The following is a 23,875-nucleotide window of genomic DNA, read 5'->3' on the forward strand; positions in this document are numbered from 1 at the left end:
AAGCTAGAGTTGTACATGACTTTCAGAATTACGTCCAATCTTGACTTTAGAATTGAATCCATTTGCTAAAATAAATCATTGGATTCTTCTAGTTATTTAAAATGGTTGTCTAGAATTTGAATTACTAGTCAAAATTTTTCCAAACTCTTTGCTGTGAGATTCCACTTTTAAGCTGAAATGCGTATTCCATTCCTTTAATCATTAATTAATGATATATGCAATACTAGAAACATCTTTTTTCTTCAGTCTCAACTGTGGTTAAATAGTTAGCTATTAACTGTGGTTATAGCTCACCTTCAGTAGATGTTTGCAGAGATATCATATCTGTATTCTCTGAGTACTTTGCCTTTTCCCTGAATAGATAAAACAATCTTCTCACACTTTTTTCACACTATTGTATGTGATGTCCAGATACTCAGATGTCTGCACACAAAGGTGTGTATAGTTGCATGCCAGCTCTGATCCTTCAGGACACTTTTGGTTCCCTTACGTCACTACTGATTCTTCTCAGCTCCTGTGTAACAAGAATTCAGTGTTTGCTCAAGAAGGGCGTTTCTGGCACATATTACAGTTTGTATATTGCTACGGTGCTCGTGCGTATTGATTTCTGGGATGATGTTTTGTTTTCAATTTAATGAAGGGGAAATCAAATGAAGGCATACATTTTGAAACGTGACAGGTGCATCGTAGGTGTGCCAGATCCTGTACAGTAGGTGTGCCAGATTTCGTTGGTAGGTGAACTGATGGTGGTTTTCTGGAGGGAATGACGGAGGTGATTGCTTACAGGAATAAGCAGTGAGTCACACCAAAACAAGCTGAGTTTTACTGGGCAGCTGTCAAACTGTAGGTCTTATCTCAGCAGAGTGCCCATCCCTTGGTGTTTGCCCCAGCAGCAGATTGATCACCATTTATAACTCTGCTAAGTGTCCACAACGGGGAAGGGAGTACAGCACTATCATCCTTCTGAGAGTTAGAATTTGTTTGTCCAAACCAGCTTCCCTTCAGTTTGAGGAATTGTTTCTTCCTAAACAGCCCTTGTGTCTTTGATCTCTTGTGTTTGCAAGGATTTTCCTGTCATAGTATTGTCTTTTTAGTAAGCAGTTCTCCAGAGCTTTCTGCAAAGTGGCATAATAGAGCCATTCTTTCCTTTCCTGTGTGTTTTTCTCACCAGTCTCTTATTAAACAATAACCACTATATTCTATAATAAATATCACAATGAAATATTCATAAATTATCAAGAGCATTTCCAAATCTGTCACAGTGAACTCGTGGGATTGAACTGCTTCTTACAGCAAGCACGGATTCCAAGTATTTTTGGGCTGATGCTCTAGCTCATGTACACACTATTAACTATTTAAACAGTGAAAGCCTGTCTTCCTTTTAAGGTAAAAATTCCTAGCACAAAAATAGCAAGGTTTTGTTTGCTATCAAATATTAGTGATGCTTTCCTTCTGACTTCTCATTTTCCTCCCAGACACTCTTTCTCCATCTCCGCCTCAGAGTCCTTTAGAAGCTGTACTTAAGAGACACTGGAAGTGATTATACCCCTGTACTTGAGTCTTCCTGATGGATGTAGTATTTTAGGTGACCAAGAAAGGGTGCTTCAGATGAGATGTGTACAGTATTGAGACTTCAGTGACCTAGTGGGAAAGTGAGAAAGGAAACTCACGATTCCACTCCCAGTTGGTGAATTCCTGAGCAGTTAGACTATCAGTAATTGTTGCCAAGATTGCTCCCTTAGTAATGATTTTTTATGTGATGTGTAATTTTCTCTTGAGATACAACAATAGAAATAATACACGTTAGCTTTTCCTTGCCTCATAAGTTTTATTACATTTTGGAATTACAGAAGATCTTGAGTAAGTTTTCAAAACATAATGTAATGGCTGAAGGTTTAAGGACTTTTGTAAATAAATATGAAGCAATGGAACGAATCTCCTGCATGAGAACTTGCAGTTTAGGAGAGATGTTGGAAATCCAAGTTAGCTTGATCTCATCTCAGTGTGGGAGCAATATGCAAAGTTTTGTCTGGATGAGAAAAGAGGGAAATGAGTCCTCTGCTTAAATCTCCCCTGCAGTTGGTCTGAAAATTTGGAAGCTCTTGTTCTTTCAGTAATTTTTCAGCGATGTATTGGCCCTGTAAAAGTCAGTGGGAGTCCTGCCACAGATTTTAATGAGGTCAGAAAAAGAATGGTGCATTTTAGCTGTTTTCTTTTTTCTTTTTTTTCCTAAGTTGAAATAACTTTTTTTATTCATTTCTTCTTTAGTGATGTATTTGAGATGCAGATCCAGCTGTAATTAGGTAACATTTTCTGTAACATGATAGGAGGGAATTTGTTTGCAAGGTGGGGTGGAATAACTTTGTGCTGCATCAGGAAGAACAATAGTTGCTGATTGTTTGTTTTCTAAACCTGTTGACATGCAAAAAATATGGGCATTTTGGCACATGGGTACTAAACAGTTCGGTTAAAGATTTTACATTTACAAGCTGTCTTACTGAAATAAATAGAGCATAATTCATATGAAACACAAGGAAATAAGAAATAGATAATGATACTTCAGTGAATTTACACTAATTTGCAAAAGAATTTAATTATGTTTCATATCTTAGATCATTCCAACATGACTAAGACATGATGTATTGTAAATCTGCTTTCCCAGTTAGCATTGTAACACTGAATCATAGAATGGCTTGGATTGGAAGGGACCTCAAGGATCATCAAGTTCCAACCCCACCGCCACAGGCAGGGCTGCCAAGCACTAGATCAGGCACTAAATCAGATTGCCCAGGCCCCCAACCTGGCCTTGAATATTTCCAGGGATGAGACATCCACAGCCTCTCTGGGGGCCTGTGCCAGTGCTTCACCACTCTCTCAGTAAAAAATGACTCTCTGACATCAAATCTAAATCTCCCTTCCTTTAGTTTAAAACTATTCCCCCTTGTCCTGTCACTATCTAGCCTTGTAAAAAGTTGATTTTCCATATGTTTTTTATACTCTCTTAAAATACTGGAAGACCACAGTGAGGTCTCCCTGCAACCTTCTCTTTTCCGGGCTGAACAAGCCCAGTTCCTTCAGCCTATTTTCATAGGAGAGGTGCTCCAGCCCTTGGATCATCTTTGTGGCCCTCTTTTGGACCTTCTCCAAAAGCTCCACATCTTTCCTGTACTGGGGGCCCCAGACTTGGACTCTGGATAGGGCCCCACAAGGATGGAGCAGCGGGAAACAGTTGCCTCCCTCTCCATGCTGGCCACTACTCTTCTGATAGAATGCAGGATACCACTGACCTTCTGGGCTGCAAGTGCACGCTGCTGGCTCGTCTTAAGACCAGGACCCCTAAATCCTTATCAGCAGGGCTACTCTTAAGGAATTCTTCTCCCAGTTTTATACATATATGGGATTACCGTGACGCAAAGGCAAAACCTTGCACTCTGCTTTATTTAACATGGGTAGGTTCACAAGGGCCCACCTTTCAAGTTAATCAAGGTCCCTCTGGATGGTATCCCTTCCTTCTGCTGTATCGGCTGCACTGCTCAGCTTGGTGTCATCAGCAAACTTGGTGAGGGTGGGCTCAATCCCATGATTTACGTCATCGATAAAGATGTTAAAGAGTACTGGTCCCAAGACTGATCCCTGGGAGACACTGCTGTTACTGGCCTCCACCTGGCCAGAGAGCCATTAACCACAACTCTTTGGCTGCAACCATCCAACCAATTCCTCATCCACCTTCAAATCCATCTCTCTCCATTTTAGAGATAATGACCTCTTCCCAGCAGATCTCATCTGACAGTTCCTTAAAATATCTGGTTTGCTCTCTTGAATTTCAGGGTCCTGACTCCACTCTCTGCGATGCCCACATTCTTCAAGACCACAAACTCAACCAGGGCATGATCTCTGCAGCCCAGGCTGCCTCTGATCTTAATATCTTTAACAGTCTCCTCTGCACTGATCAGCACCAGGTCCAGCAACACTTTGCCTCTAGTTAGTCTGTTCAATACAGGAAGGCCTCATCAACAAGCTCCTCTTACTCAGGTGGCCTGAGTCCTTTTTTTATTGTATGAAGTACGGCTGAAGTTATGCTACCACTTCAGTTTTAAACCACCTGCTCCTGTTTTGTTATCTGACTCTGAATGTTTTGATGACTCTGAAATGTGTTCCGCTTAAAGAACAAAACAAGGACACACTGAAGTATCCAAATGCCTTGCCTCTTCATGACCCAGGTGTTTCCTGTGGTGAATGCGCCTGCTTAGAACAAACCAGTGTCAGCAGATCTCCTCATGGCCTGCAGAGAGAGCTTACTCCTAACCTTTTAGGACAGCTTGTTTCTCCTTAAGAACTAGTCCTCATCCCCATTCTATTTTGAGAGCAGAATATGATGAATGTACCTCTGCTTACACCTGCAGGTCGCATGTAAGCACGTGGAGCTGCCTAGCGCAGCAGCCTGCACTGACCTGGCTAGGGTCAGTCTGAAGTGACTGACCCTTGGTGTGTGAGCTTCAGCTGTATTTGTTTTAAATGGTGAGTTTGCAAGCATCGACATAAATAGGAGTTACTTCCACTCTGGTGGTTCAAAGCATTCTCACAGTGTTTGTAACTGCTGGTGAACAATGCTTCAGAGAAAGCAGAAGCCAAGCTTCTAGGATTTTCACATTTTTGGTTATGAGATGCTCAAGCTTGTGTTTTGTAAACAAGATGTAGAAGCTCCTCTGCATAGCCGTGCTTTGGACTATGGCAAACTGTAGAACAAAAGCTGTAATTGTGCCTGGATTCATTTTACAAACTGGGGTCATTTCAGCAGTCTGTGTGGCCTTCCATTCAGCTGTTTGTTTAAACCAAGCCAAAAGCCACTTATCTAAAGATGATTTATTCTCACTCTCGAGCTGATAGAACCAGGCTGGGAAGGGTGAAAGCTGAGCTGTGGGTTTGGTATGAGCCCCCTCCAGTCAAACTCTTAAGGAGAGCAAAAAGGCCTGGCCATAACATTGTTCTGGAAGGTACTTGCGGGACTCTTGTGCTTTGCTTGTAGGACACTTTTTAAAACAAACAGCAGTGGTATGTGATTGACTCAAATTTGAACTTTGCAGCTGTTCCTTCCTATCTGTGTGGTATGCCAGAGCAAAACTACAGCTCAACATCTCTAAAATCAAAAACTTAATTTTATAATTTGGATCAGCTTCTGACCTTTTGGTTTTGGCAGCACGAGCAAAGTGGAGGCAAGTGTGATTCTTTACGTAGTTCAGAAAATTAGGTGTTACTCGTTTACTGAGAATATAGCAGTGCTGTGCAATACAGGCAGTGGCTAAAAATCCTTAGCAAGAGATGTGTAAGTATAAATTGAGGCATAATATCTGACTGTCAAAATTGTGTCTGAAGAGATGGAAAATGTTAGTGATGCTTTAAGCTCAGTTTGCTTTGTTAGATTAAAGCAATCAAAATAATAGTTTGCCTTCAGTGTTGTCCTCTCTGGATGCTGTGAGGATCAAACACCCTTTAACTTTGTTCGACTTCACTTAATGCATAATTTATTTGACCACAAGGGAACAGAGGAAGCGAAGGTATAGTTTCTAGGTAGTTTTGTCTTCGATAGTGAAAAATGTTTGAGGGCCCTTTTGCCTTATTCAGGGTTTGCTGCTGCCCTCACGTTTTTGGAGGGGCACAATGGGAACCTGTTGGCTGGAATGACCTAACTTTTAACACGTCCTCTCCCCTCCAAAAGAACCTGTAGTGTGTCCAACTGCAGCGCCTGGTTGAGGGGCTGTGCTGGGGCGGATGGGGCCCTCTTGCAGCACCCGCATGGATAATCACAGCAGTAAATAAAGGGGCAGACCCAAATGGCCAGGAGATGAGCCTGCAGAAAGAAGTTTGCCTCCTCAACTAGAGTTGGTTTGAGTGAGATAATAGCAAAGGGGTTAAAGAACTGTTGTATATTTTGAATTCAGGCTGTCAAGGCAAATATTTTGACAGTCTCTCAGAAGTGGATATTGAGTGGCGTGCTGTGAAGAACATGCAGCTCTGTCATGGAAAAAGTTTGTCAAGGGATGGGAAACTTTGAGGTGGAATAAACAGCTAGTTTTCAGCTTGGAAAGAAAGCAGCTTGAGTTTCTGCCCAGCAAAGATGGGAGAAAAGGGGCAGGTGGTGTGCTGGAGGGCAGCTTACGAAGCACAGAGTTCCACAGTGCGGCATGTGGTTGGAAAGGCTCCGATGTACAGGGTGTGTGTTGGAGCTGTGCGAGAATTGGGTAAATTCACTCAGAAATTCAAGGTGATACCTGCCAGAACAAAAACGTTAACTACAGAAGCACGACCGAACTGTGAATAGTCTCCAGTACTTCATCTGCAACCTTTCTCTGCTGAGTCTAATGAGTAAGAAAGGTTCCTGCCCTTCCTTTGACCCCTGAGCCATATTCCGTAGTGTGGTTTTGTCCTCTGAGCTATTAACAGGAGATGAGGGGAACAGCACTAACATTCAGTTTATCACTAGTACAGGAACAGATTTATCTATGTGCTCTCACATGAATAACCATGGGGTGTTCTGCCAGAATAAAGTGGTGGTTACCTGTGGAAAGCTGGGTTGTGAAGGTTTCATTTTTGAAAGGTAAGTGCGACAGGAGGAGCTGTTGTTACTGGTGATGTTCATTAGGTTTCACATGCTGTGAATATTTCACCATATGGTAAAACTGGGAAGTGTATATCCCAAGGAAGTCCTGAGATTTGATGCTGTTTTCCTATCATTTTTGACTGGGCAGTTCTGCTCATGCATTAACTTTTCTGGAGATGCTCATATCTTAACATGTTACTGCTACGTATTGTTGCATTTTAAATGAAAAGGACACAGTGGTGTGTATTTGCCCTTATTCCACTATGCACGCACCATTTTTTATTAGTGACATATACTATGGCTTCCTAAGCCATAATAATTCCTTATTCATTTGGAATTTCCACCTACCTAAGTAAATATGAACTTTATTCTCTTCTGCGCTCAGTAAACTGCATTTTATCATCTGATGTAGATACAGAGTGAAGTGTCCCAGCTGTGATTCAACTGTTCGGTCCTTTGCGCCGCAGTTAAAAACACAACTAATGACAAAGATGAGTTTAACAGGAGTGGTGCTTACACAGAAATTCAGACTTTTTTTGGAACTCCTCTTGAAAAATAAAGGTGTTTTCTATTAAATTGTATTTAATCATGCCTCTGACATAAGAAGCATGTATGCTTTTCCTACATTCCAGTTGTTATTTAAAGTGGAAATACTGAGAGAATTAACTTTTTTTTGGCAGGCTGACACTTTAGTTCTCTGTTATTACAAAGGGTGTATTCGAGTCATTGGTATGTCAGGTTGCTTGAAAACTTGATGCTTTCCCCAACTTTTCCAGAATGAAAAATGGAAAGAGAATGACTGTCCCAGTACAGCTGAGTGCGCAGCTAAATGCGTTCTGCCATTTGCTAACATCTAGTTTAGTACACTTCCATAATTTACTAAGTAAAGTCATGAAATGAGTTTTCTGAGTACCAGACAAGCACTGTCGGTTTGGGCTTGTCCTTCTGGTGCTCTCTGATGTTTTTCTCTAGTTGGCCAGTGACAACAGAGAGGCTGAAAGTTGCAGGCTTTGTTCTAAGCACAATACCAGGCAGGGTATGCGGGAGCATCTGTCAGGCCAGGCAGCATGGTAACCATGAACTGTGGGGGAGTGAGGTTGGGTTGTGGACATGAAAGGCTCAGCACACAGCTCTATAAGACCCGGATGAGCCTGCGGATCAAGGTGGGGAAGAAGAGTAATGGGGGTGAGATCTTGTGGATGGTCCATAAGTCCTAGGGTAGGAAGAAATTGCCAATGTGGAATTATGAGGCTTTTGGACTTGTGGTGTTTTGCTTTTTTATTTTACTTTTTGCATTCAGTGTGACTGGGATTCAACCACTGGGCTCAGAAACTCCTTCAAAATTACACACTAACCCCATCACTCCTTGACAAAGCTCAAAGACCTGTCAGGAGGGTGGGAATGGCGTTTGGTTTGTTTCTGGCACCTGCTGACCCCTCTGCAATTTGGCAGAGGTGAGTGCATGACTCACCGGGGAGCGCCGCGCCGACAGAGCGCTGCGGGCTGCGGGTCGGAGTCCGGCCCCTCCGCCTTCCCCCGGTGTTCCCCGCCTCGCCCAGATCTCCAATCCGCGGCTATAAAAGCGCTCCAACGCGCCCAAGGCGCTGTGCTGGGTCGCCGCCAGCAGCCGCGGTAATTTCAGGCAGGGGAAGATGATGTGGGCGTGCTGGACGAGTGGGTGGGACCGTGCCGCGACCAAGAGCGCACTGTCAGCTGCGGGACGGACGGAGCGGATGTGTGAGTGTCGCCGGGCAGCCCGAGCCGTCGTAACCCCGGGACGAGGCGGGCGGCTTCCACCGAGCACGGAGCTTCGGCGTGTGGATGTGGATGTGGATGTGGATGTGGATGTGGATGTGGATGTGGATGTGGATGTGGATGTGGATGTGGATGTGGATGTGGATGTGGATGCGCTCGGGGGTTTCAGCTTGCTGGGCTGTGCGGAGGCGCGAGGTCATTTTCTGCTGCTGATGTGGTCTCTGTGTTTCCCGTAGGTGCGTGATGTCAAGCACTGGGCAGTCCCCACGGCTTTCCCCGCCAGCCCGGAGCGTCATGTGCCAGTATGAGCAGTAAGAGGGAAAAGCGCGACTCAGAGCTCAGCATTCCGCAAGAAAAAAAGGAGGAACTGAGCGGAGAGAACGAATGACTGAAGTTTTGCTGCTTGCAAAACTTGGAGCAGTTCACTTCTTCTCCAGAGGAGTTTTGTCTTGGCTGCTGTGAGAGCTGAAAGAGCAAGCAGTGATTTCCTCGTGGTCCCTTTTCTCTGCTGTTATTTAACCTCTTCCTCCTCGTGCCCGGATTTAAGCCTGCCAGCCGCACTGTTCGCAAGCAGTGGACACCAATATGTGTCATGTCATTGTAACATGTCGGTCAATGCTATGGACTCTCCTGAGCATCGTGGTGGCTTTTGCGGAGCTCATCGCCTTCATGAGCGCGGACTGGCTGATTGGCAAAGCCAAGCCGGTCAGCACAGACGACATGGACAACAGAACGGGGGGGCCGCAGGAGCCGTACCGCCCGACCCTGGGCATCTACGGGCGCTGCACAAGGATCTCTCACATGCAGCTCTCCAGGCGAGATACGCTCTGTGGCCCGTATGCTGAAAACTTCAATGAGATTGCCAGTGGGTTCTGGCAGGCAACCGCTATTTTCCTAGCTGTGGGAATCCTGATCCTCTGCGCCGTGGCGTTTGTGTCTGTCTTTACTATGTGTGTGCAGAGTATTATGAAGAAAAGTATTTTTAATGTCTGTGGGCTGCTACAAGGGATTGCAGGTACGTGAGCTCTGAGAGCAACTAAATACGCTAATTTTTGTGCTGCTCATCTAGAGAAACACAGCAATTCTGTAGTATCTACAGGGAGATCACATTAGGCAGACCCAGAGTGATTCTATATGCTGGTGTTTATTCAAACACAGCTGAAATTTATAGCTACACAGCATGTAATACATTGATATTGGCAGTGGGATTGCAGTCTGTGGTGTGCCAAAATGAACTGACCAGTGTTTCTTTTGTTTGCTGTTCAGTGCTTTCTCTCTGTGTGAATTTCTTTCTGTAACAAAAAACTTCTCTCCTTTGTTACCAGCAGAGAACAAAGTTAATCCTCAAGCTAAGGCAGTTCATTTCCCTCTCACTACTTCGGTGACTTTTCCATAGGCCCGGGGGCAGCTCAGGTGCCCCATGGCTGAGGTGCAAACCAACACCCCAGGGCAGGGCCCACAGCTGTATGCTCTGCTTACCAGGTTTCATGCTAAGCCACCTCCTTTAAGGGCGTGTGCTTGACGAGTCATACCTGACGGTAAACTCTCCCCTTGGCAGCCCATTGCGTTGTTCAGCTGCAGTCACATTGCCCCGTGAGCTTATCTTTTTGTGGTCTGATTGTACTTTGCCTGAAATGATGAATCTACTCTAGCTATGTCACGTTACTGTTTATAACATAGGTTTGTGGGGATTAAGTAACTAATGCAGTCTGAAGCTGGAAAGCCGTAGGCAGAGCAGTGTGTGGCTTTCTGTGATCACTAGGACTGGTTGTGTGTGCCAGTTCTGTGCTTTGCGGTGTGTGCATGGGGTGGTCTGAAGGAGAAGAGTGGCCCTGCCACAACCAGCCGCCCTCAGGGACTGGCAAGGGTGGTGTCAGTGACACAGGCTGCCTCCGCCTTCCCTCTTGGTGGTGCTCTTAACCAGATGTTTTCAGTTTGTACGGTGATCTGGTTAAAGCAGAAGTGAGGAGTTGGGACTTGTTTGCTGGAAGGAGGGGTCCATCTTGACCACTCCTTGCCAGGACAGTGTTGGCCCTGGTGCTGGTTGTATCTTGACTGGTGTCCCGCCTGCTCCTCAGCCTGGTTGAGGGCTAGTGGCTTTAGCTCCCTGCTCTCTTACCTTACTTACCTTACTCTTACTTCTGCAATAATCCATGAAACCTGTTTTTTAAGAGGTTGCATCTTTTCATTTAAAGTTGTTTGTGTGAGAGATGGGTACAAGTAGGTGTTCGGTGCGACACACTCGTGTCTGTTGAAAATATAACCCTGCTTATGGATCCAGTGCCATCTCAAGATAGTCCAGCATCAGAGTAGGCAGGAAGTAGATTCTTGTATCTTAGCAAACTGTTCTGGAAAGCGTCCATTTGTGAGCAGACGTGACAGTTCTGGGTTTTAATACCAAAACAGCTGTGCCTGTAAAGGGATGGCACTGAACAATGCAGTAGAGCAAGTGTTTGTAATGTGAAGAGTTAGCTAAGTCCTTTATTGAGTTGCATTGGGAAGAGAAGCGCTTCCCTTACTACGCTTTAGATAAATGACACGGCCTGAAACTGGGTAACCGAAGGGTCATGTTGCTGAAGCTGTTGCTATGAGAAATACCGCTGCCAGTATTTGCAGCCAGGCGCCTTGTGGCTAGCAACTCATTTTCTCAAGATTAATTTTATTGGGTCCACTGCTACTCTTGTGCCAGTAGCATTACAGCATCTGCTTACTTAGTTGAAAGTATTTTCCGTATGACTTATCACAGCTGTTAATTTCAACTTTCTCAGTTCCTGAGTTTTGAAAAACACTTAGGCGTGTTTTTAGCAGGACAGTTGTTGGCATGGTTAATCTGTGTGAGGATTATGATATGGGAACTAATGCCCCGTCCAGAGAACAGCTTGACACAGACCAGCGTTATGGTCTCCAGCTTAGGATTATTCTTTCAGATGTGAACTATTAATATTCTTGAGGAACAAGAATTCGCAAAATCATTTTGTTTATCAGCATATATCAGCCCAGTATTTTCAAGCATGTCAAACATTTCATTTTCAAGGATGAGATGCACCCACACAGAGTAATCTACGGGAACTCACAGACTTAATCTCATTTGAAATCTTTATGTCTTTGCCATGGAGATTTAATATAATTAAAAACATACAGCAAGTTAGTTTGTTCCTGGAATTCATCATGAAAAGACAATAACAGACACTGGATTTATCTTTTCTGTCTAGCAGCAGTGGCTGTGACCTGGGTGATGCCTACGGTGAAATTACTAACACAAAGCCACATCTTTTTGTATGGTCCTTTGACAAACCCTCGTTTAGATCAGTGGGTAGGAGCCATGCAGATATCTGGTCCACAGAGCTTCTGTCGTTGTTGCTGTTGCAGGAAATTAGAAATAAAAACTATACAGGAAGAAAATGCAGCTTCTGTTTGAAATCCAACAATTTGTTGTAATGGGGCATGACATTTTCCCGCTTGCTTTCAGGCTGCAGTGTCCTTCACTCTGGACTTGTAGAAGTAGTAATCAGTTGTCCTGGTTTTAGAAGCATTCGCAGATTGTTTCATCTGGAAAAGAACATTTTCCCTGCAATAGACAGTGCAAAGAAAGGAGCCGTGTAATTAAATAGATAATTACTACCCAGCAGCAAGAAGTCCAGGCAGACTTTTTGAACATCTTCTTCGGGAAAGTATTCTGTTTTTACAGTTGGTGAAACATTTGAAGTACAGAGGCTGGAAGAGGCCGAGGGAGCACTTCAGGTACTTGTGCGTGTAGTTAAGAAGCACTGCTGTGTCACAGAGGCCAAGCTGGTGCGCTGGGGAAGCACCGCACGCGCTCACACTGCTGCCCACAGGTGACTGAGGCTGCTGCTTGGCTGGGAGCCTGAGCAGGAGGAAAGCGAAGCCAGAGCAGTTCAGCCTTCAATGGCAAGGGAACTTCTTGTTTGTCTTTCTAAAATGCAGAGCATGCATTTTTCAAAAGCATATTTCCTCTTGGATTCATCTTAGAATTTTTCTTTTCTGATGCCAGAATTCTGAATTCTTGGGGTGGGAAGAAAGAAGAAGGGGTGGGGAGTGGGGATTTCTAATGGAAATCCTGACGGTCTGAACTGCTCCTGCTGTCTGCGGTATAGTGCTTCCTGTAACCTATATGGCCAGCTGCCAGCACCACATCCAATACACACATGGCTGCTGAAAGTTCAAGCTAAGGGGACTGCTGATCTGGAGCAGGAAGAAGTATGCCAGGGAAGGAAAACGAGTTCCAGTGCTAAACTGCTGCTGAGCCTGAGGGACAGTACTAAGAAGTAGTTAAAGGACAGTTACAGAGATAAAGTGAAGCTTTTAGTGTTGAGTTAGATTCACAGGTCAGCTTGCCTCCTGTGCTACCATGATGGTCACAGGGATCAGCAGACACTCAGCAGATGTCAGTGCTGAGGTTCTCACTAACAAGAATTAGCAGCTGATGTTCTTAGCCAGCATGTGAGAACCTTCCATCAAATGGTGCTGAGTGTGGGAACCTTGTGCAGCACCCTGAGAAGTGCTGTCCTGCAGCACATGTGTGCAGCAGTGCAGTACTTGTGCCCATGCTGAGAGCTGGGGGTGTCTGCATTCCCCGCTGCCCGGAGGAGTGGGACAGTTGGCTGCCTGTCCTGCGGGGTGGATTTCTGCTGTCAGACTTAGAGCCAAGACTGATGCTGCTGCTACGTAGAACAGCATCTCTGTAGGAGGATATTTAGACACAGAGGCTGTGCCTTCACTAAACACAAGAAAAAAGAAGAAATCAGGTCAGGCTCAGCAGACAGAGAGGGGTGGGGATGGTTGGCTTGCACTGGAGGATCAGCACTAAGGAAATGTAATGGAACGAGAAAACGTCCCAGGGCCCTTTTGCCTCATTGTGTCAGCCAAGGCAGCTCCTTTGCAGAGCCCTGGTCACGAGGTGTTTTTCTTTCCCTTTCTGCTGATTCTGCACAACCGATTCATGTTTAGGAGGCCACTGGCAACAGCCAATTGGACAGCACTGAAAGCAGTTACAGCAAGCCCTGAAATGTTCTGGGTCTTTTCCCCTGCCTCTTTCGCAGATGGACAGTTTGACATCATCTGGTATTCTCTTTCCAAACTAACGAACCTCCCAGATTCAACCACTGCAATGTAGTTACTCATTTAGCTGCCTCAATCCTGCCATCAGGCCGTCTCAGATTAAAAACGCCTGCATTACCTCGCTGGCTTTTGAGGCAAACCCTGGTGGCCACGCGGCAGCCCCACAGAAGGCGCAGCAGAGTGCCTGGCTCCTGCTGTGGTGCTCACAGCACAGAGCTGGGCAGGGCTTGCATGTGTGTGTGAGCACACCAACAGGGGCTGCTTCACTGAAAGGGCCTGCAGATTGGTGTGATGCATGTGGTTGGCACAGCACAGGGTATCCTGTGATTCTGGGATGCAGCTTGGCTTCCCTGCTCCTGAAGAGAGGAATCTGTGTGCTTACGCTTCGTTAAAGAGGAGAGCAAGCAGAGGATTAAACAATCAAAAAACCTAAACCCAAGAAACGCCGAACTCCACGCAGGAATTGCCCATATGCTGTTGTTCTGCCAAAGCAACCCACATCAAGGCTTAATCAGATGGCTTCATTTTGGCTCTCTTTCCGTGGGTAGCAAAATGTACATAACAGTGATAATAGCTTCTCGTCCATAGCTTTTCCTTCTTTCTCCTGTCATGGACATCATCCACCATATATTCTTAGCCCTATTTTACACCCTAATATCAGTAATGACGTCAGAAACATTGCTCGGTTATGATTATACATCTTTGATTGGCTTAATGAATTGGAATGTGAGCAAGATTCCCTCATGGATGTGAACCCACAGTGACGGCAGTATCAAGATAGGTCTTGAAATCACAGATCCTTCTGTTTTGCAGTGTTTCCAGATGGGCCATCTTCAAGGCTCTTGTGCTCTCAGATTCTCCCCTTGCTTGCTGTGCAGCAGACTTATAAAAGGGTCGTTTTGTTTTGGTTTTGGTCTTTGGGGTTGGTTGGTTGTTGGGTTTTTTTTGTTTGTTTTCACTATTTTGCTAGGAAATGAGAAGATAGTTTCAAGCTTTGCAATGGAAATTGGCTGTGTTAGTATATGCTGTTGTTTAATATGGCACAACAGCAGCTGCACAGGAGACTGTCAGAACTAAACAGCATGCCTTCACTTATCTAAACAGGCATCTGCACAGACCCGTTCTTGAGGGTTGTTTCCAAGGATGGAACAGAAAGCTTTTACTGAGCTCTGACCCTGCTGCTGACCAGCACGTGATGTGACATGCAGATGCCCAGAGTGGCAGACTGATGTGTTGTTTTTCTGTGATGTTAGCTTAGCAATGCTGCTGCTGAGCATGAAAAATGGGGAACACTTGCTTGTTGCAGTTCCAGGCCGCCAGGAGAGAAAGTCTTGGGCTGCAGGTGGAAAAAGGTTTTTTTATATCAGTGCAGTTTCTGGGCTGTCTTCAGAAGCTTTTCCTCTTGTCAGAGCATTCTGCTATGTCCATACTGATGTTTCTCAGTATGAGAAGTTTGGATTTAGGGTCAGTATTTGAGGACGAGTGGTTAATGGGTTGTCCAAGCTGTAATTGGGATCAGGCTAATAATCCCAATAAAGTTTAGTCTACATTTTGTATTTCTAAAGGCTTTCTTCTGAAAGCACGTAATTTGGGATTGATAAAATGTTATGGGAGCAAATTCCCTTTAGTGAATCATGCCAAAGTGTTCTCCGCTGACAGAGGTACACCACTGAGCTTTATGAGATGGGCTTTCTGGATCAAAAGGTTATTTGAATAGTTTTCCTGTGTTGTTCATGAAGCATCCAACTGCATTATGCAGCCTACTCCGAGACCCCTGTTTTAAGGAATCCAAAGAAGAAACATGTATGAAAGCTGGCAGCAGCTAGCAGAAGGAAAAATGTAATTAATGCTGCACCCATAGCAGTGCAGCTGTGCGAAGAGGGAGGAGGTCAAATCTTCAACAGAGCAAACTTGAGCTCTGCAAGGCTGTAGAGAAGCACAGTGGAAAACAGCCTCATGTCATGCTTTCAGAATTAATTTGCTGTCCCGGCATGGGGAACAAACAACAGTGATTTAACAGGTGGATTGGCTGTGAATTAAAACTCGTTTACTGTGCGTTAGAGAGAGGAACTGAAAGGATTCTTTGCAGGAAAGTTTTCTTCAGCAAAAGCACCAGACTTTTGTTCTCTGCTTTTTCCTCTTGAAGATTGGCTTCTGCTCAGATACACTGGGACAAAAGCAAAAAGATGATTTATTAAGAAGAGGAAATCATTATCATTATAATTTACTGTCCTCCTGCCAGATCCATGTTAAGACAAACTGTCGACGGGAGATAATTGTAGCTTCATTGGATTGTGCTGACATAAAGTTACACAACACACAGTGAGCTTTGTATTTCTATGACTAACAGGAGCTTAAGTGCTTTGATTTTAACTTACGGCGTTCAGAAAGCCGCGTCATGCGGATTAAATACACAAGCAATGTTTAAATGCATCGAGCTTAAGAGTAACTGAGTCAAATTCAAGAACCCTGAGAACTCTAATAGTTAATCAATTCAGAGAACAACTTCTTATACATAGATGAGTATTGTGCTGGGAGCTGCTCCCATGTCCCTGTGCACTGTGGACACAAATGAACGCTGAGGGTGTGCCCTATGCCTCCTGTGACAGCCCCATGCTCACTGATGAGAGGCTTCATGCCCAGCTCTGTGCAGCCTATCCAGTGCCCTCCTCTGCCATCTGCCCATGGATGCTTCAGAAAACAAAAACATGTTTTGTGCTCTGCATGAGCAGCTGAAAAACAGTTGATCTTCATTTTTTCTCTGTCTTGTTGCAGTCTGGATTTGAATTCTGGAATCACTGAATGGTTTGGGTTGTAATGAACCGTCAGGATCATCCATGTATTTCCAACACCCTGATGTGAGCAGGGCTGCTACCCACTAGAACCACGATGAAACACTATTGCCAGCGTGTTGCTCAGGGTTAACTCGTTTGTTCTTTGTGTGCTGTTTGTTGTGTGAGAAGAGTTTGCCAGCTATTGACAGAAACTACAAGCAGAGCTGCCAAGTGCTGCAGTGGTGCAAATAAATAACAAAAAGTGAGAGAGATGCAGGCAGGTCAAGCCCCAGGGACTGAGAGTCCCTGAGAGGCTGCAGAGAAGGAGAGATACAGGCAACTAAGCAAGGAGATGTGAGGGGCTCAGCCAGGCTCTGCCCTGTGGACACCAGTATGAGAATTCAGTGCTGAAAGTCTTCCAGTGTGGCCAGATGCTATCCTGTAATTGTTTCTTGCTCAGCTGCAGCTGGTTGCATGTGTTTGAGGCATAGATCAAGGCTGTGGCATTAGCCACAGAAACATGCCTCTGGCTTTTTTGCGTTTCTTAAAATGGTTGAGCAGCAATCCTTGGGTTAAAGGTGAGAGAACACTGAGGCTGCTGAGCTATTCGTATTACATTTAACCATTTCACAGCGTTTAAAAGTAGACCTTGACTTTCCAAGGAATATCACAGCCTGATCCGACCTTGGTATTAGATATATCTGAGCTTGTTCTTTCCACATGGGGCCTCTCTTCCCTCCCTCTGCATCTGTGTTCCCAGGAGCACAGCGGTTCTTTTCTTGTGGTCTCTGGAAGATGCCTCTCTGGCTAGAGCTAGTTGGACAGGTAAGTGCTGCTGGTTGCTGACTTCTTCTGTAGCCCGTGGTTTTCTCTGCTGTTAGAAAATCTTCCACCCATTTTGTTTTAGCAGCAGGAATCACTGCGACATGCCATCATCTCTTTTGTAGTGACTGGGAAGCAGCAGGCAAAGCTCTTGACATTTTTACTTGAGATCCTTATGGAGAGAACCATTTCTGAAACCCGCACAGCTCCATCACTGTGCTTTGCAGGTTAAAGCTGAGCACAGGACGAGTCTGTGCCTCTCCACTTAATGCTAGTCAGCATGAAACCCAAGGAGTGCCATCTCTGCTTGTGGGTGTGTTGAATTGACTTAATTACATAATCTTTATTAACCTTTCCTAACAGGAAGGAACCAGATACTGATGAAGTGATGGTAAACATTAGCGATAGCAATAGGAGGAGTGTTCTTAGAAGCCTTGAGTCTGCACTGGGATGGAGTAGAATGTAGGCAGAGTGCTTGGGTAGTAGAGGGGTTGGAGTGGGTTTGTTACTGGTAGGGTGGTAGGCTTTAAAAACTAACTTGGCAGCAGTAGCTACTTTGGCATTTCATGCCTGGCTTCTTAATTCAGAGCTGGAGATCTTTAACTACCAAAGGGTTTGTGATCCTTAGAAAAAATGGCAGCTGGAACATACATACGGTTAGAGAAATACAATGTTTAGTCCTGCTGGTTAATGCTGAACAGGAAGATAGTGATGAATAGAGGAGAGGAACTGCTGGTGTTTAGTCTGAAACAGCTGCTGGGCTCAGCAAGATGAAAGCACAGCTTATCCAGGTCTGCCCAAGACAAAGCAGTACTTTATGCTTAATGTAGTTTGGCCAGTTTGACTGGAATCACTGCACAAAATTTGTCATTGCTTCTGAAATGTAAACAGCAATTAAATCCCCTCAGACAGAGCAGGTATCATTCATGAGTGGATTTTGCTGCCCCAAATGGTGGCATTTAGTTTGTTCTCGCCCGTGGTGTTACCATTAGGAAAATGCTGGAGGAAGGACAATCTTTTGTGAAATACCTGGCATTTATAGACATGGGGCAGTCGGTAAGGAAACAGAATGCATTGCAGAATGGACTCTTCTAATTGAATTGCAGATGGGAATAAGTCTTAACGGGTGTTCTTGGTAAGAAAGGTAGTAGAAAGAATAAAATAAGACTTTTTGATGACCTAGTAGAAATTCTGAAATTAAATTTATGAATGAACTGGTGCCATAAACAAAAAGCACAACTCTCAGCCAGCTTCAAGAATACTGCTATTATCAGCTGTCTTCTTCAGCATGCCAGGCTAAATAAAGGGCTTTATTTAGGACAGGAGAAATGAATCAGGTAGTGCTTACAGGATGTGGAAGGCTGTGTTCACTTTCTGGATAAATGGGTTGTCTTTCAGCTGTTCTGTGTAATTCTTCCTGCTCTTCTGAGTAAAATCTTAAAGAAAACAATAGGGAGCTACAGATGCCTATGAACTATCTTGACAAGTATCTATGTACCTTGCTGGATGGGGATGGTTTGTTTTTAAGTCACAGTGATTTTTAGCAGAGGTGGTACGACAGCATGATAGCTTCCAGCACGATGGGCATTTTGATTAAATCTCTCACCTTTGGACAAAGGCACGTGGTATGTATAGGGACTCTCATACCACATTTTCATCTCTGCAGTGTAGCTCTTCACTGCTTTGCTAGCTTTGGTCCTCAGCAGAAAGGAAGCTACCAGTAACAGCATCCCATCTTCAGAGGATCCCAGCGTTACCTATGCACTCATAGTGGGTATTTACATCCACTTGTTTGTGGCTGAATCCAGAACTTCCTTATTGCAAAAGAAGCTTCTTGAATGTGCTGAGTGTTTTCTCTGCTGTGTCCGAATGTGGACAGATAAGCAGTGCTCGGTGATGTTGTTCTTTCCAGGTTAAGAAAACAGATGTAGGGAAAATCCAGACGAAAGAAGATGATATACATATATTTATGAATGACTAAATAAAGTCAGCAGGGTCTATTTTAATTGCCATTTAATGTGTTTCATTCGCTGCTAAGCTTACGAGTTATTAAACTTCTGCCTTTTCTTTCTTTCTTTTTTTTTTTATTTCTAGGCCTCTTCCTTATTTTAGGCTTGATACTTTACCCTGCAGGTTGGGGATGCCAGAAAGCAATAAGCTATTGTGGACATTATGCTTCTGCTTACAAACTGGGAGACTGCTCCTTGGGCTGGGCTTTCTACACGGCGATTGGTGGCACTATTCTGACGTTCATCTGTGCAGTCTTCTCGGCGCAAGCTGAAATCGCCACATCCAGCGACAAAGTGCAAGAAGAAATAGAGGAAGGAAAAAACCTTATCTGCCTCCTTTAATTCCAGTGGAAAAAAAATACCAGTGCCTGGATATTGATTTGCTATCCACTGACTCGATGAGGAAATCCACTTACCAGTTACCACAGTTTGTGTGATTGAGCCCCATGCATTCCAGCCCTGAACTACTGAAATGATCTTTCTTCCTTGCTGGGCAATGAGGATCAGAGAAAGGATCCCGAGAAAGGAGAATGTAAACACTTGGGGATTTTTTAGTTTCATTATGTTATCAGGACACTGTGGAGTATATTAATCAGATTGGGGATGTGAGGAATCATATATATAATGGGGATATTGTTACATAGCTGACAAATTCTGATTGATTGGATTGCCTTGCCCACCTCGGTCACTTTAAAAAAAAATTGGATTTAAAATAATAAAAGCCAGCACATTTTATTTTTACACAACCAAGAAGCCTATTTTAACAAGGCTTCATTTCCAAGGGCTCCCATCACCTGTGAATCTTTCATCACCTCCTGGTTTGGTACCATATTTTTAATTGAGGTGCTTTTTCATACTGAACTTCCTTAAAGTGCAGTGCCTTCTCAGTAAGTAAGTCTATGATGGAGAGATCAAAGCTGACGTGATGCAGTTCACACAAATCTTTGAACAGTTAAAGCTGAATCCCTACCATCCCTACCTACATCTCCTGCTTGAAACTCAGCAGCACAAGGTTGCAGCATCTTGTCTACCAGGCTCATCATTATTTTCTTTTCACTGACTCAGTAGAGATGCTGTTGTTAACACTGGTTTTCACTTGATTCTGATGCAGCTGTTAGAAATACCATTTTAACGTATGTTGAAACAGCAACTCTGCCTTTATTTGAAATCCCCCAAATCCCAAGCAGATGATAACTCTCCAGAGCACAGCTGGGCATTATTTTGTGAATGCCAACAGCTGGAGCTGGGCTTTAGCCTCTTGTACAAATGTACGTCAAATGCTTGACTTACATGGTATTATTCTTCCATTTGCCAGTGAAACTTCATTCCTAATCTGCAGATCAGGATGCTTCGTGTCCCAGAACCAGCTACGTCCTTAAGAAATTCAGATTTTTCAGGAAGCTGTGCCAAATTCTCAATGGCTGGGAAGATCTTTTCCCATTTTTTGAACCACATGTAACGTGGAACCTTTTCCAACTAAATCAGCAGAAATAACAGACCTTGCCACAAATGACATTCCTTTCTGAAAAGCAGTCGGTTGCATTACTTGTGGTGTCCCATCACTTACTAGAACTACTTGTAAAAACAAAATTAAAAGGTATTTAAAAAAAAATAATAAAAGGAATGATGCAGCCGTGGCACAGAAGCACTGGGATGAATTCATCTGAGAGGTAATTCTCATGAACTTTAAGTGAATTCCTCTTACTTCTTGGTGCATGTTTCACATCGTACATTGCTCCCTATCACTGGAGCCTGGTCAGAGTATCAAAGTGTGCCGTTAGCTACTTATAGGTGTTAAAAATTGTTACTGCACAGGTAGAAGACTAATTTCAATACACTGCTCCTCTCTGGGTGATTCACAAGACTTGTGAAAGCAGCCACTAGTGCAGGCCCAGGGCTGGCCTTGAGCGTGGCTGAGTGCTGGTGCCGGAGCACCCCTCAGTGCCTGCTGTGCCCCACAGACCCTGCCTCAGCACAGCCCACCTGTGGAGCACGCAGGCTCAGCTCCACGCCAGTGCCCATCAGCACACAGCACATGCTCAGGCCGGGTGCTGGACAGATGCAGAGCTCATGGCTGAGCCACTGTTCAAAATCCAGGATCAACTTCTACCAGTATTAAAAAGGGATTGTTTTAATTAGCCGCATCTTGCGCTCACCTGTTTCTCTAGCCCACTTCCACCATAGTGTAGATTTTAAAACGGGTAATTAACTTTTCTTTGAAATATTTAAGTTTAAAAAATGGTCTGGAACCACTTATGCCAATTATCTGCATATAGCAGAATCTGCTCTTAAAAACAGAACTTTTGGAACAAAGCAGTGTTTGAGGACAAAAAGTCACAGCCAGTGTGTCTTGACCACACTCATGGGTTTCCTATTCCTTCTCAGGCACGTATGCATGCACACACTCTCTGAAAGGCATGCGTGCTACCTGTTTAGCACAGCTGTGATGCCATAGAAAACATCCTTTGGTGTTCCTCTTGAGCCCTCTACTGGAGTGCGTCCTAGAGGAGGCTGGGGCATTAGCTCAGCTGTGCTTTTGTCAACAGCATAACTGGAAAAATAGGGCTGTTAAGAGTAAGAGTAAGCTATAAACTGGCTGAACATTAATTTAAAAAAATGTAATTAATACAGAGTTTTATCAGTTGGATTTGGAGTTTTAGCTTTTCTGCAGTGGGTAGCAATCCAGTGTGAATTTTGCCACTGCCAGAAGCCTTTTCAACTACGTTATTGAAGTAAATGCTGCTTTGGCTTGTGCACCTGATCAGACAGAGACAAGATCAGTATCTCCAAAAGGAAAGGAGGGCATATGCTGCTTAGGTTTAGAAGCAAGCAGTGATCAACCCCAATATCCCCCAATAACCAACGTCTGCAGCAATCTAAAGCACGCTTTAAATTTTCAGTATTGGTGTTTTTTAATATTAGGGAAGTATTTTCAGTGGCATGTTTTGCTTCCATTTTCATTTGTAACCAAGAAGAGCCAGCTTTTCTGCTTGTTGCTGGTGTGTATCAACCTGCTCTGCAACAGCATCATCAACTAACATGCAAGAATATGCGCATTGATCGCGTAGCGCACACAGATGGATGGAAGACAGGCTGGGAAGAAGTACAGAAAGCTAATAACTAGAATTTCCTTTCTCAGGGTTCTGTTTTTCTATCAAGTGATAAGGTGTTGAAGGTGTTACACCTCACCGCTTTTTTTTTTTTTCCTGGATGAAGTTTTCAGATGTAGGGTGCTCTCATTAAATCTGACAGCTGTTTGAAGTTGCTCCTGACCGTCTCCTCAACAACAGCTTTCAAAGATGTTCTGAAACAAAAAGAAAACAAATCAGCTTAAAACTAATTTAATTAATTCTATGAGAGGGGCTGCAGAGCATAACTGCTTCTTAACGTACATGCACTGCGTAGGATCTAGAAGACTTTGCTGTGGATTCTTTTAAAACCTGTGTGCCAATTAGTTCAGTTTGTTTTTTGTGGTATTGAAGAATTCTTCAAGCATCTGTGGTTTGATCAACTTTGTAAACTTAGATTCTGTAAAGTGCCATAGACTTCTTTTTTTTTTTTTAATTGTAGCATATTTAAATATATATATATATACACAAATTTGTGTGAGATGTGCAATAACAGGAATGTCTTTTGGTGGATTTTGTTTTTTTCTTAGGTTTTTTTTTTTTTGTTTTTTTTTTTTTTTTTAAAGTTTTGGGTTTTTTTTAAACAGGATATTTGAAAAGGGACTCCCCAGGGAAGAATTGGTGTTTTGGTGGTGTGGACAAACTAAGCATAGAATAACGCAATAGAGTTCTGGGTTTTGAAGATGAGTACAGCATTGACAGTAGCCTAAAGATCTAACAGAGATCTCTTACAGGGTGATTTAATTGATATAATACAGGCAGTAGAAATGTGAAGCTGCAGCTGAAAAGGTTCATCAAGGTTTCTCAGTGTGCTTTATTTATAACGTGGCATTGTGGGGAAAAAAAATGCTACTGAGCTCGTTCTTGTTTGTCTGTATCACCTTCTTATCCATTACACTACAAATTCTCTGAGATTTTTCGAGCCCAACCATCTCAGTTTTGAATTGTTATCCCACATAAGAGTATCTCACTTGTGTTCCTTGAAAGCCATGGGCACTGTTTGCCTAGAATAAGGGAAGGACAGAGCCCAACAGAAGTGGTGCCTGGCAGCAACACGCACAGCACAGCCACACTCTGTAGAAAGAGAAGCTGTGGCAACCCAGCTAGATTAGATTGAGCCATGGTTTTATTTGTGGTACTGATTACCTGTTCTTGAGTCACCACTATGTACACTTATTAGCACGAATTATGTACCTAATGTGTTATTTTTTTTCAATCTAAATTTCAATTAAAATGTGAGTTTTTGAACTGTAACAAGAGTATGACTATCTTAATTCAAACATATTAGGTATGTTTAGCCAGAACAAGTTTTCTTTAATTGTAGCTTTAATAGCATTTTAAGAACCCAGCCCGGTGATTCTGTTAGTGTTTTAGTTTTCTGACTAACAATTACTGATCAAAAAGTATGTGATTTGAAATTGTACCTATGCATTATACAGTACAGTCGCATTAAAGAGACTCTCTAATTAAAAGCACGTCTGATGTGGTTTTTATTTTGCCACTATAGCACTGCAGCTCCTTTCTCATGAAAAAGCGGGCAGCTTTTTCTTTCTATCCTTTCCCAGAATGATCTTGGCTGTATCTCTGAGCACTGTTCTCTGTGTTGATACCACAGTGGGTAAAGATAAACTCTATTCCCATTCAAATAAATCCCAGACGTGTTCAGTGCCAAAGAGCTGGTGTTACAGGTGACATCACAGGAAAAAATGA

General features: G+C 43.7%; 2 protein-coding genes across 7 annotated transcripts in view; both read left to right on the forward strand.

Annotated features, from left to right (window-relative positions):
• Window positions 1-23,637, forward strand: part of LHFPL2 (LHFPL tetraspan subfamily member 2) — a 110,692-nt gene extending 87,055 nt beyond the window's left edge. For 4 of the 6 annotated variants that reach the window (XM_015848576.2, XM_015848575.2, XM_015848577.3 and 1 more), the window contains 2 exons: window positions 8,590-9,368; window positions 19,123-23,637. In XM_015848576.2, coding sequence (XP_015704062.1) covers window positions 8,939-9,368; window positions 19,123-19,379 — 687 coding nt within the window. In that variant the 5' untranslated portion in view covers window positions 8,590-8,938 and the 3' untranslated portion in view covers window positions 19,380-23,637. Of the gene's footprint in view, window positions 1-8,123; window positions 8,336-8,589; window positions 9,369-19,122 lie in introns of those variants that run through there. The other 2 variants (XM_085530113.1, XM_015848580.3) reach the window with 2 other exon arrangements.
• Window positions 19,432-23,637, forward strand: LOC107305885 (uncharacterized; the record flags this gene model as incomplete). Its single annotated transcript, XM_085530091.1, is given in 24 exon segments — window positions 19,432-19,479; window positions 19,481-19,516; window positions 19,518-19,583; window positions 19,586-19,672; window positions 19,675-20,010; window positions 20,012-20,119; window positions 20,122-20,166; window positions 20,169-20,225; window positions 20,227-20,287; window positions 20,290-20,489; window positions 20,492-20,599; window positions 20,601-20,693; window positions 20,695-20,820; window positions 20,822-20,905; window positions 20,908-20,952; window positions 20,955-21,005; window positions 21,007-21,091; window positions 21,094-21,172; window positions 21,174-21,231; window positions 21,233-21,275; window positions 21,278-21,327; window positions 21,330-21,431; window positions 21,434-21,586; window positions 21,588-23,637. Coding segments are annotated over 24 exon segments (2,178 nt in total), but the record flags the coding sequence as incomplete, so codon positions are not given.
• Window positions 23,638-23,875: the final 238 nt, after the last annotated feature.

Source organism: Coturnix japonica, chromosome Z (genome assembly GCF_054131305.1).
Source record: "Coturnix japonica strain WE chromosome Z, WE-NBRP24, whole genome shotgun sequence".
Taxonomy (NCBI): domain Eukaryota; kingdom Metazoa; phylum Chordata; class Aves; order Galliformes; family Phasianidae; genus Coturnix; species Coturnix japonica.